The following is a 13,445-nucleotide window of genomic DNA, read 5'->3' as shown; positions in this document are numbered from 1 at the left end:
CAAATCTCTTTCCATTTTCATCTACTTATGTGAATAGGTCTGTTAATCGAAGGGATAAGAGAAGACATCATATTTATTTTAAAAAGATAAGAGAAGACATCATATCTACTAAAAAAAGAGCAGAATCGGTAACAAAATTATCAGAGAGGAAGTCAAGACAAATGAGCGCATTCAATTCACCTCTTTTAACCAGAAACAATTTACTCCTTGAAGTTAAGTTGTTAATATTTAACAGGACGGTGAATAGAAGCTACCCAATTTGAATTCAAATATTTAATGACTTCAAGTCTGAAATTCTGTGTGACAGAGATAATTTTGAAGGTAGAAGTAAGTGGTGAGCAACAGACTAGAATGCTACTACAGCCATACAAAGTACTGCACTTATTTGCTAACTAAGAAGGCAGAGACACCACAGCAAGTCTAGTTAACATCTAACACCACCATAGTTACAAATTGCTTGTTTTCTAACTGGAAGTTTGTACCTTTTGACCACCTTCCCCCATTTTTCTCACCCCCTCACCACCCCCCACTCTGGCAACCACCAATCTCTTCTCTGCGTCAATGAGTTTTGTTTGCTTGTTTGTTTGTTTAGATTCCACATATAAGTGAGATCATATTTATGGTGATCATTTCACAATACGTACAATATCAAATCACTATGTTGTACGCCTGAAACTAATTTAATGTTATATGTTAATAATATCTCAATTCGAAAAAATTAAAAACACCATATTGGATCACAAAAAAAGGAGGCAGAGACAAAGCGCAATGGGCACTCCAATTATAAATGACATGATGGGTTTATAATTTTTTGTCACTTTTGGATACACATATCCACTATCTAAAAATTGACAATTTTACTGACAGCCGCTTCCATTCTGCCTTTGACGAAGGAGGACTGAGTTTTCCGGGAGTACTAAGGATGCATTAATTCTCTCTATACCACACTGCAGTATACTCTGTCACCACAGAAATACTTGTTTACATTTAAAAGGTGTAAATTGCTAAGTCTAAACAACAAAAAATGCTTTTAAACCTTGGAACAACGTTTCCAAACATACAACATCTTCTGCATTTTTATCTTGTCATAAGCTATAACGCTTCCCATTTCTCCAAGCCCTCAAAGCAAATCTACAGACGAGTGTGACTATCTCTACTTAGAGCCCAGCACATGTCACACAGGGAGCCGACTTCACACGGATCCAGTGGTGATCTTTTGAAGGAGTCAGAAGAGACGATCATTTTATCCTCATGCATGACCGAGGGTATAAAATCCCCAATCCTCCTCTAGGAGTAGTGCACAACCCACAAACACACACACACACAAATGAACAGCAACTCAGGGTAAGATGGAGCAAACCACAGGGACTATCAACTGAAATTTTCCACTCTAAAACAATTTCATTCGAGACGGCGGGGCCAGAAATGGTATTGTATAGTTGACTTCCCCTAAATTACAATGCAGCTCCGATTCAAAGTCTCTATTATAATCTTTGGCAGACATTTCTAAGAGCATTTTTATTTACTCCAAACTCTAGCCGAACAAAGTCAGCACAGGCCCTTTGCAATTTTTACGTGAAGTGTTGCATGCTGTAATTAAGTAAGCAGCAAACTCCAAAGCAAGCAGCAAGAGAAAGCATCAGGGCATCCCTTATGATCAGCGGAGTTTCAGGGATTTAAAATTTGTTTGATTGTACAACTGCGCTTTATTACCACTTTATCCTTAAAATGTAATAAGTACAAACTGCTTCGGTAATGATGGAAAAGCTTTCTCAGCTTCAATGAAACCTTTTATTTGCTACTGAAACTTTTATTATTTCCAAATGGTAGCGTAGGCAAGAAAAATAATCACTCCTTATATTAAGGGAAAACTTTAGCAATTTGAATAATTTGGTTCTTGAGTGAATTTTAAGGCATTTAGAGTTGTTATACTTATGTTTATTGTTTTCATTTATTTTTGATGAACTAAAACAAAAATATATACATATATACACTACTACAAAATTATTTTCTAATTATATATCAAAATATATATCGTTATGTACAGCCATCACCTGTCAGATGTTGGTCTGATCTGGGTAAGAATTTCTATATATTTAGGGCTCCCACACATCTCAGCTGTTGAGCACGAGAGGCAATATAGTGTAGCGGCTAAGCCCACAGGCTCTTTGCATTCCAGCCCTGACCCCTCCTACATGTGAGACCTTTAGAAACTTCTCAGTCCTCAGTTTCCTTATCTATGAAAACAAGGGTGACTAGAACCTGCCTCATGGAATGGGTGGAAGATTAAATGAGGTATTCCATGTAAAACATTAGACTAGAACCTGAGACATGGGAAGCACCAGATAAATGTTTAGCTCTAATATGGTGTTCATATGTGAATTCTACACCCACCTCTAGACTGGATCACTATTCATTCAAGAAACATCTGTTGAGCTTTACTTTATGCGGGACACTGTGCTAGGTACAGGGGGCACAAAGATGAATGAGATAAGGTACCTACCCTCCAGGAGCTTACAATTTTAGTGCAAAATTACTGTTGCCATCTTAATATCTTTCTTGAAGAGTACCATGAAGCATCCTCTTGCACTAGATCACAAATTTTCCTTTTTTCCATGAGCTTGGAACTAATGGAGCTTCAGAACAATTGCACTTCAGTTTCTGACATCTTAATTTAATAAGCAGCTAGAGGTTTTTCCACATTTTAAAATAGATGATTAAATGGTCTAACCATATTCTAACTTAGCCAAAAACTTGAAAAACATAGGAAGACAACCATGACTGACACATTCATTTTCCCGAATGGGGACAGTCTACAAACAGCAGCTGTAGAAAAATAGTGCCATTTACATCCCACACAGCCCCCAGCTAACTAAAATTGCACAGGAGTTCAGCATCAAAGCCTTGAAGTACCTAAACTAAATTCAATTTGAGATAAAATAAGAAGCTTGTTTAGTCATAGCTACATCAATTTCCAAAAAGTTCTGAAACTCACTTTCAACATGATACCTTATATGCCTTTAGTTTTTTCAAACATTTTCCTTTATGTCATTATGCTCAGAGAATTCATTAAAAAATAAAATCTTTAAGTTTTACTATAAATCTGAAGCACAACGACTTATGTGGTATTTCAGACATCACAAACTCCAAACGATCTTAAATATGTTGTCCTCTGCTAATTTGCTGCTCTTGAAAATGTGCAATAAATTCAATTTGAAAGGAAAGCATCTTCAAAGTAGTTGGGAGATCAACTAGGATATTATCTACTTACTAGATGTATCATAATAAAAAATCATCTAATATGCATTACATTGTTTAATTCAGAAGGACATTAGATATTCTCCCTTCCAATGAAAGGACTAAGACCTTTCTTTTTTTTTTGCAAGAGCCAATAATGATCATGTTAACTTTCTACAGTAGATTGAATAATTGCCAAAATATGTCTTCTGAGGTGTCACCCCGCCCAAAGCAACGGGGAGATCAGGTGTAAACACACAGGCACACAACTCCTTCCATCTCTCTTTCCTTTGCTGTGTCACGCCACCTTCCCTGGTCAAAATATTTTTAAAGGACCCCATGATCCTTTTGAGATTAGGCAGATTAACAATCCTGAAATAAGGGACCCCCCTCACAAGGAAACCTCCCTCAACTTGAAATCAACTCACACCTTCTTTGTATGCAAGTCGCCACAATGAGAATTTATTTCAGTCCCAAATCTCCAAACCAACACATATTTTCGTGACCTCTGCTTTTGCATTTAAACACATTTGTTCCACACCACAGGATGCTCTTGATCCCAGCTAACGTCCTGCTTAATGTATGCGTTTTTCACATCCGTTTTTTAATCCTTCCAGAGTGAAAATTTCACAAGTGGCGAACGTCGGTGAAAGAAGCGAGGAAGGGGAGGGAGGAGATATGAAGCCTGGGATTTCTGCCATCCTCGCTGCAACGCAGAATCCGTATTATTTCTTTCCTCTCACCAGACCCCCACCCCGCCCCTCGCTCCCCCTCTCGCCCCTTCCCTCCGCAGCAGGAGGGAGGAGGAGGGGCTGGCTGGAGCCGCCACCTGCCGCGGCGTGGAACGGCCCCAGTGGTCACTTACCCAGTGGGGTGAGAATAGCTCATTTTTGCAGGATCCCTTTTGGACCCCGCGGCAGGTGCGGAGGGTGGGCGCGTGGGGCCCCGTGCACGCCGGCGCCACGACCGTCGCGCTCGCGGGGTGGCTCCGCACTGCGCTCGCCTGTGCGCCAGGCACCTGGGCTGGGCCGCCGCCGCCCCTGAGCTCCCGGGCTCCCGCAGCCTCCGGGCCCCCACCCGCTGGCGGTATCCACAGCCTCCCGGTTGCTAAGAGAGGAGGGAATCAAGCGCAGGGGTTCTGGAAAAGTCCAGGCGCTGCTGGAACGGAGCCTGGGGAAGCTGAAAGCGAAGCGAAGCTTCCAGCCTTTTTTCTGGGCCCCTGCTCTGTTGCTTGGGGCGCGGGTTCCCCAGGCACCTGTAAAATGAAAACAGACAAACACGCGTACACACACACCTGTTGAAGCTGTGTGCTTCCTGCTAGGCCCTGGGGAAGAAGGGCTGGATGGCGGCTCAGCGTAAGCTAACAGGAGCAGGGAGCAGCTACAGTGTGACGCATGGGTTCCCAGTTGTACAACAGCCCTTAGATTGCCAGTTCAAGGGAAAGAAAGATGTCTTTTTCAATCTGCTTTGGATTTTGATTTTGTTTCTGCATCTTCAAGGCATTGCACTTGGTTCATGTGCCCCTTGGAAAACCCCAACCTTGTTCCTAGCTGACATCTCGACCCCCAGCAGGCAGGGCTGACGGTTCTGACCTTCAGAAGGTGGGAAAGACGGAGCTACCAGTAAAGCATGCTGAAATTGTGCTTGTGTTTGAATCCAGTGGGTAGAATGCAGGGCTTAGATGAAGAAGCCTAGGTTTAAATGAGAAAGCCTTGGTGGGGACGACGTTTAGGGCACTGGATTCAGAGGACCTATTCCTAGTCCTATTCTTGCTTTGTCAGGGTTTCTGCCAGGTGACTTGATCTCTGGCCTCAAGTTCTTCACGTATAAGTGACGAGTTGGACACATCCGAGGTGACTGAGCTCTACATGGATCTCTATTCGAGCTCAGCCACACTTACAGGGGGAAGGGCCTCACCTCATTTATGGCATTCTGCTTTCCCATACACCATGAAGGCCCATGTCAGAGGCCAGTCTCCTTCGAGTGACATTCAAGGCCCTTCGTCATCTGTCCCCAGCATCCTTCATCAGTGGTACCTGTGACCACTTTCTCCACTTCTGTTACACTGAATTCTGTCCCTCTAATGGGAACATACTTCCACCCTTGTCTACCTGACAAACTTCTATTCATCCTTCAATATTTAGGTTGAATACTACCTTCTTTGATGCCCCAGGTGTGTTGATGATTCCCATGTCTGGGGCCCCCACTCTGGACATACTTCGGTATTACACTGTCCACCTGTGCTGCACTTACTGGTCTATGGCTGCCTTTTCTACTTGAACGTGAACTCCTCTATTTCATGTTGTACATCTATTTAATTTTTCTCTATTCTCAGAAGCAAACAGCAGTTCAACAAATGTTTGAGTATAAATGAAGGAAAAAAGAAAAAAAACTTCTTTAAAAGTGGTAGCATTTTATTGAGTTCTTACTAAATCCTCTCCTCAGCCTTTTATTGAGCACTTACTGATGGTTTATTATCTCATTTAATCCTCATCTCTCCTCTATGAGGTAAGTTTTCTCCTCCATTTCATAGCTATCTAAACAAACACGCAGAGAAGTAATTATTTTGCTTGAGGTCTATAATAACTCCTAAGCGGAAAAACCAGGATTCAAATCCAAGTCTGTCTGATTCCAAAGCCCACAAGTGTTTTTAACAATTACAACGTTTCTTTTCCCGTAACTCTTGTGAATTGCTGCAGAAGTCATATTATATATACTATCGGAATTTTCTGACCTGAAAGACCAGAGCCATCCCAGTAGGGGGAAAAAATAGGGTTTTAGCTCAATAGCTTAGATCCTGAGACTGAGCTCAAGGCTGCTTTGGGGACCAGATGGCTAGAGCCCGAAAGAGGCAGAGGTTGTCAAAGAAGGAAGACGTGATGTGTGAAGGTGGCATCTTATGCATAAACGAGGAAGCCCTATAGATAGCTAATCATTGTGCAGCCATAAATGGGACCTGCCATTTCTGCCCCCTTTCTGTCTACCCCCACTGACTTGTTCCCATTGAGGGTGTCCCTAATGCTCATTGTAACTAGATTTCACCTGGATAAAAATTGGGAGGGAGGGAGGGAGGAGGCACCAGAGAGAGACATTATAATTTGCCCAAGTGCTGCCAACCCCTAAGAATGGTGTAAATAATATAATCTAATATAGGTTGTAGTTGTTACATATTAATTCATTTGTGCAAATAGAGAATGGTATTCTCTCACTCATGAAATGAGAAAGGAAATTAAAATACACTACTTAGATACTCAGGATTCTGTAGAAAAGAATCCCTGGCACTCAGCAGACAGCGAGGCACCCTCAGTAGCATGTATTAATTCATAAATGGGGTTTGAGTTCTCCACCCCTGTGAGCTGCACAATTTCACATGCCTGATGAAAACTGCAAGGAAGCTACTAATTTTCGCTTCAGAAAATGCTCACTGTGAAAATGTATTGGGAATTTAGCCAGAAGGAATTTTTATGTTAATTTTTAGTATGGAGATAGGGAAAATGAAAAAAGAAAAAAACTAAAACTATTTCAGAGACCAAATAGTCACTAGAGTCATTTTCATTTTCTCACAGGAAAACAAGTCCCCAGATGTCCCCAGTAGTACCATAAATTCACAAAAGGATTTCTGTTTTGTAGAAAGACCTGTGGAGTTGGGGTTTGGCGGCAGGAGATTGATAGCAGTAGGAGGGGAGCAAAGACAAGAATCCCTCCTGCGATGCTGATGGGATCTCTGCTTTGGTTGAACAGGAGCCAGACTTAGGGATCACAGATCTAAACTGTCAGTGAGCACCTCCTAGGTCAGGGGTGGACAATCTATGGTTTGTGAGCCAAATCCAGCCCACGGCCTGTTTTTATACAGTCCGCAAGCTAAGAATGGTTGCTACAATGGTGGCTAAGAATGGTTGGAAAAAAATCAAAAGAAGAATAACATTATATGATACATGGAAATTACATGAATTCACATTTCAGTATCCATAAATAGAGTTTTATTGGAACACAGCCACACTCATTTGTTTATGAATTACCTGTGGTTGCTTTCGTGCTACAACGCAGAGTTGGGTAGTTGCAATAGTGACCTTATGGCCCACAAAATCTAAAATATTTACTATCTGGACCTTTACAGAAAAAGTTTACTGACCCCTGGCCTAGACGGTCACCACAATCAGAGAGGCAATTTAGTCTCACAGACTTTGAGAACAGGTACCACATCTTTCACTCTTTTATTCCCAGCACCTGTCACAGTGCTTCTCACAGCGTGAGTGCTCAATAAATAAACAGCTGATGGTATAAATGAACAGACAGGAGGAATAAGTTTTCCCGCGTGTTTGTCTTTCTCCCACAGATAAAGGTCAAGTCATCAAGACTTTCTCCCCAGATATAACAGACATGCATGATGATTTGATGTAAGCCTGGGGCTATCTTCTTTTGTCAACAACATATCAAACCCCAGGGGGAGGTGGGTAATGTAAGCATTTCATCAGGACCCACTCGATTGTGCAGATGGTTAAGTTTACAAGAGAGCTTCCTAATACCTCACATCCCCCCAATAGTAGCTTGGGTTGCTCAAAACTGTAGCATTGAGAAGCTGGAGAATGGAGAGCAAATGTACAAGGATTTAACTTCAAAACATTGGACAAAGTGACCAACTCAAAGGGACGTCCCTGATTTAGAGTTCTGAGTACCTGGATAGGCAAGGTGTCTCCAGATCTTTCTACGTCTATTTATGAGTTGGATTGAATGTGAAGACCACTCAGTTGGAACGGGGCAGTCAATAAACTCATGTAGTAAAGTGCTAAGTGCTGTGATGGAAGTATGTATAACGTGCGACACCTAGGTCTCTTCTGAGTGATGTGCCTGTCCTGTTCCCATCCCCCACCATTTCCAGCCATGTACCCACTGTTTGTGAGGCTGAAAATCACTTTCACTAAGCACATTATTCTTTTCTCTACCCTGACGCTCTGATCATCCCTCATCATCCTCTCCGAGGGATTCTATAGCAGGAGAGAGAAGAGATAGGCTATGATGGAGAAGAGCGGGAGAAAAGAGAAACAGAGGCTGTTGGGGAGGCATAACCACTAAGAAATCTGCAGGATAATAAAGGATATTTGTTTTTGTTTTTTAATAATTATATTGCTGATAAATACATTCTCCACCCCTACCCCAAAAAAGTTTGTCTAGGTCTAAAAAAGTTTGTCTTGTCTAAGAAGTCAGGGAAGGACTCACAGAGGAGGCAGTGCTTAAGATGAGCCACAAAAGACGTGCAGGAGTTGGCCAGGTAGATGGGGCCTGAGGGGAAGAAGCATGTCTTTCCCAAGCCAAGACTTCCCTGTCTAGGCCTCTCAAGCCAACAGTGGACTCAGCCAGTGTCTGTGGACCCTGTCTTGGTTTCTGAAGCCCAAACATTAATGGGGGTTGTGATTTGGAACAGAAAAAAGGAAGAGGAGAAAAAAGAGAAGAGGTAGGAAGATGATGTTTCTTCAAGAAAATGGGATTTGAACAGGACTTGGGTGTGTCAAGACACTGCTACAGGGTCACCTCCTCTTCTGATGTGTATTGTCTGTGGGGCTTATGCCACATATTCATATACTGTGTTGTTTGCATGCATGTCTTACTCCTCCAAACCCAGACTAAGTTCCTGCTCTCTCCTTCAGTGCCAATCGAATCACCATGAATTTAGGAAGTATTTAATAAGTATTTATTGCATAAATGATATAAGAAGTATAATCCATATTTTCCTGGACATTCCAGTTGGAGGAAAGGACATGAAGAAGGTGACATAGTAAGAGTCATAAATAATTATTTCTCTGGCTCTGGCCCCACCCACGTATGAGTGAGTTTGTTAGATGTTAAGGAGCTCACCATGTCTGTGATCGTCCACCATTAGCCAAAAATGCATTCTAAACCATAGGCATTGAATCTGGGGAAGGAACTGAGCAGAGCCATCGCAATGGCCTGATGCAGTGGGAGACTAGGTTTGCTTACTTGATCCGCTGCTTCCTAAGCAGCTGCAGATGGCTGCCACTGCTGGTTGCCGTGAGACCTAGAGAGCACACTTAGAGCCCACAGAACTCCACTTAGGCTCCACTTAGCCCAATATCAGAGAATATCCATCAACTTTACTATTTATCAGGCACTGTGCTTAGTGCTTCACTCACTGAATCCTTACAACTGTAAGGTGGGTGTTATTTTTATCTCTGTTTTACAAATGAGGGAGCTGAGGTTCAGATAAGTTAAATACCAGCTGGTGAGTGGCATAGCTGGGATCAGATGCCATTCTTCACGATTCCAGAACCCACACTCCTAAATACTTTATTCCTTCCTACCTCCCAGCTGTAAGGACGCATAACCACACATGTGGAGGGTAAGAACTGTAAGGTCACTGATCTCAAAGGAAAGCTGTTCTCAGTTGTACCAACCGTTCTTCTCCCAACTTGCCCCACGCACCGTGGCTCAATAATGTGGCTGGTAAAAAGAAACTGAAGAGCGGGAATTTCATTGATTACCACGCATCTGTTTTCTGATAGAGTAAATAGAATATTCCACACCCTCTGACCTTTAAGAGCAACCATCTCTAAAAAGTTTTACAGCTTCATTTGGTTTAAATGACATTGGACTTGGCTCTTCCACAGCGGCACAACAGCACTGGTCTTCAAGCATTCGGGCATCACAAAGTGCCCAATGAATTATCTCGTTCTCCTCCTCTCTACAGCTAGGGGGAAAGGGGAAACCGTGAGCCCCTTGATCTGATTGTATAGACAAAACATTGCATTTCTTAAACTCAGGTAAGAAGTAGATTCATGGCTTCAAGCAGAAGACTGGGATTATTCACATGGGAAGTAGATGAAAGTCAAGCTCATAAAATAAACCATCTGAACTATAGAATATATTTTTAAATAAAAATTATAGCTTTATTACTTACAAATTCATATTGTAACTCAAACTAGATTAAGGAAGTGCTACCTGATAGGGTCCTTGAGAAATAGATATTGACTAAAGATTTTTTTTGGTGATTAACATATTAGTTTCATGTAAATAAGCACGACTGAAGGAGTTTGAGTATGCTTTCACGAATAATTGCTCAAGCTGACACTTTCTCTCTAAGAGACAAAGGTTAAAAAAATCTTCATCATTGTTGGAGTGATCACAAACTCTGAATTAATGAGATTTTCCTGTTGTGATAAAAGAAATGGAAGTGTGGACCAAGCGTCAAAGAACACACAAAGGGGAAACACCATTCTGGAGTGGGAGCTGGAGAGAGAGATATTACCCACCGGCCAACTGTAGGAAAACCCAAGCAGTAGAAATAAATCAATAGGTAGGCAGATTAAAACAGCAAAACCATGAGCTCCTGAGCTGTACAAATGCATTTGAAAAGAAATTCTGGTGTTTCCTTGAGATACAGACAGTCTTGTAACATGGCCACCACAGCTGACCCAAGATCAGAATTGTGGGATTTCTCCCTTCCTCTAAGTTTCTTTTTTAAATAAGTTTTTCTCTCATTTAACAAAGGCCACATTTAACATTCCACATTTTGGTTGAGGAGGAAGAATCATGGCTATAGGGTTTATTGTCTGCACCTGTGCAGGCTGTCACCATAGGGAGCTTTCATCCCTGAACTTAATGGCCAGTCAGGGGGGGACGAGGGGGAAGCAATCCAATGAGCCGAAGTTCCGCAACATTGGAAACGGAAGCACAAAATTTCAACTCAGCTGTGAGCCAAAGTGGGGAAAAGCAGAGTTGTTAACACTGGGGTGTGCTGTGGTGTGGAGAAGCATTTAGTGAGCAGGGAAAAGAAGTCAAGAGGAGAAAATATGGCTTTACTGACTTCAAAGGCAAATAAATGACAAAGAAAGAGACAAAGTCTTAAATGGAAGATACTTAATCTCAATTATCCATAATCACAAAAAGCAGGAAACCCATAAACCCCTTCACGTTGCTTGGCATCATGCCTTCACACTTAGACTTGAGTAGTTACTCATGTGTGATACAGTAAATTGTGAGAATTTTCCTCAGATGTACCAGTGAGGCCATGTTATAAAGAACCGGTTTAAGAAGTGGTGAGAGGTTCTGGCTCCCCTATTTTGTTCACATGTAAGTCAGAGACCTGGGTTTGAACTGGAGTTCTGTCACTGTGAAAGGTGTTCCATTCGCCAAGGTCTGGTTCTTCTCCACTTCAGGTTATAGGAGAGACTTGCACCTCTCCATCACCTTGAAGTTAGGCATGGCCGCGGGACTTGTTCTAGCCGATGAAATATGAGTGAGAAAGGATATGTGTCACTTCTGGGTAAAATCTTTTATGAGCTTCTGCAGGATTCTCCATCTTCTTTCCTGGCCCCAGCAATCAACAACATTCCAGATGGTGGTGCTGGCCTCAGCCTATCCTCACATGTGAGGACAACATGGAGCAGAGCACCCACCCCCCACCCCCCGCAAACCACTGATGGACAGGAACACAAACGAGGAGCAAACCTTTGCTGCTTAAAACCACTGAATCTGGGGGTAATTGGCTACCACAGCCAAGCGGGCCTACAGTGATTAACACAACCGTATAATAGCTATAGGACTATGGAATAGCTAATGACAGTCTCCAGCTTTTCCAAATTAAAACTCCAAGTTTTAAATGAAGAGGACCAGGTATACAGTAAGCATTTAAGAAAATGGTAACTTGCTCATCTTCATAATAATAACTACACTTTACTAATTACCAACACTGTGCCAATCACCATCTTCCCTTTACAGACGTCGTCTCTCATCCTCACACCAATCTTATGTTAGGTGGTGTTGATCTCTTCATAGATGATGAAACCAAGCCTCAAAGAGATTGACTAGCTTAATGAAGGTCAATCAGCTTGTAAGTAGAACCAGATCTTTCTGCCCCAGAACTCTTGCTTTTTCCACCATGCCTCCTCCCCTAAAGGTAGCTAATTCACCTCCAAATAAGTGAGAACTTATAAGTTTCAATATATTAGTAATCAAGATAAACATCTTATTAAAGAAACAAATAAAAATAGAATAAATTATTTAGAATTTTAAAGCATCATTTTCTTCAATATACATAGTATCCTTCTTAGTAAGTGATTTGGTTTTAATGATTAAAGCCACACCCAGCAATTCCTAATCTATGGTTGCTAATTCCTAAGGGTTTATTAAGTTAATAAGATGAGTTTGCAAGCTCTTCTCAGGATTTCCACAAGTCTAGAAGAAACAATGTATTTACAGAGGGCAAGATGGCCCAAGCTAAATAAAAATAACAGTTTTCTTTTTTTATCAGAATTTATAATGGGTTATCTCATTATGGCACATTTGTACATCAGTAAAATGCACACTGTACTTTGGTATATTTAGGATGATTTTTTTTTTAAAGTGTACAAGGAGCTCTTAGTTATAAAATGTTGTTAAACACTATGATATCCCAAATCTCAAATTTTGACCAGGACAAGCCTAAATTTACTTTTTTCTCTCTCTTTGCAACTTAGCTTCTAATAACCCTCGTTGTCCCCTACAGTCCAGAGAGGTACTGGGAAGCAGCACAGGGGGAAGCAGAGATGGCAAACAATGTGGTATTAGCAGAGGGACCAGCAGGGGAGGGAATTCAGAGGAACCCACAAGGGAAGCAACTCCTCTTTAGTTAATTCCATAAAAGGAAGTGCTGATGGATGAAATGAGAGTGACAGGATCAAAGTAACCTTGTCATTTTGGAGGACACAGACAGGACACCTAGAATTTTGGGGAGGATACATCTCAGAGGAATTGGCAAGAGACTTTTGTAGGAAATCTGGGTCAAAATGAATGAGATGGGGGCCGGCCCCGTGGCATAGTGGTTAAGTGCGCGCGCTCCGCTGCTGGCGGCCCAGGTTCGGATCCTGGGGACACGCTGTCGCACAGCCTGTCAGGCCAAGCTGTGGCGGCATCCCACGTAAAGTGGAGGAAGATCAGTACGGATGTTAGCTCAGGGCCACTCTTCCTCAACAAAAAAAAAAAGAGGAGGATTGGCATGGATGTTAGCTCAGGGCTGATCTTCCTCACAAAAAAAAAAAAAAACAAGGAATGAGAGACAGTCCAAATGGCATTCTGTGACCATTCCTCCCTCTACCTTCCCCTGCTGGAAACTGGCTACTCATTTTTAGACTGACTCAATTAAGGGCTCTTCAGTCGTCCCCAGAAAAAGCACAGTGGTTAAGAATGTTTCCAAGAGACCTTTTGTTCAGATTTCT

At 42.0% G+C, this 13,445-nt stretch overlaps 1 protein-coding gene across 1 annotated transcript in view; it reads right to left on the bottom strand.

Annotated features, from left to right (window-relative positions):
* ERICH3 (glutamate rich 3) overlaps positions 1-4,160 on the bottom strand; it is a 99,006-nt gene extending 94,846 nt beyond the window's left edge. Inside the window, exon 1 of the mRNA XM_004431580.3 lies at positions 4,103-4,160. Coding sequence (XP_004431637.2) covers positions 4,103-4,125 — 23 coding nt within the window. The 5' untranslated portion in view covers positions 4,126-4,160. The remainder of the gene's footprint in view (positions 1-4,102) is intronic.
* Positions 4,161-13,445: the final 9,285 nt, after the last annotated feature.

The sequence above is a fragment of the Ceratotherium simum genome, chromosome 2, assembly GCF_057802395.1.
Source record: "Ceratotherium simum simum isolate JZ-2026a chromosome 2, ASM5780239v1, whole genome shotgun sequence".
Classification (NCBI taxonomy): domain Eukaryota; kingdom Metazoa; phylum Chordata; class Mammalia; order Perissodactyla; family Rhinocerotidae; genus Ceratotherium; species Ceratotherium simum.
Note: the sequence above shows the minus strand (reverse complement) of the source record. Positions and strands in the feature narration are given on the sequence as shown.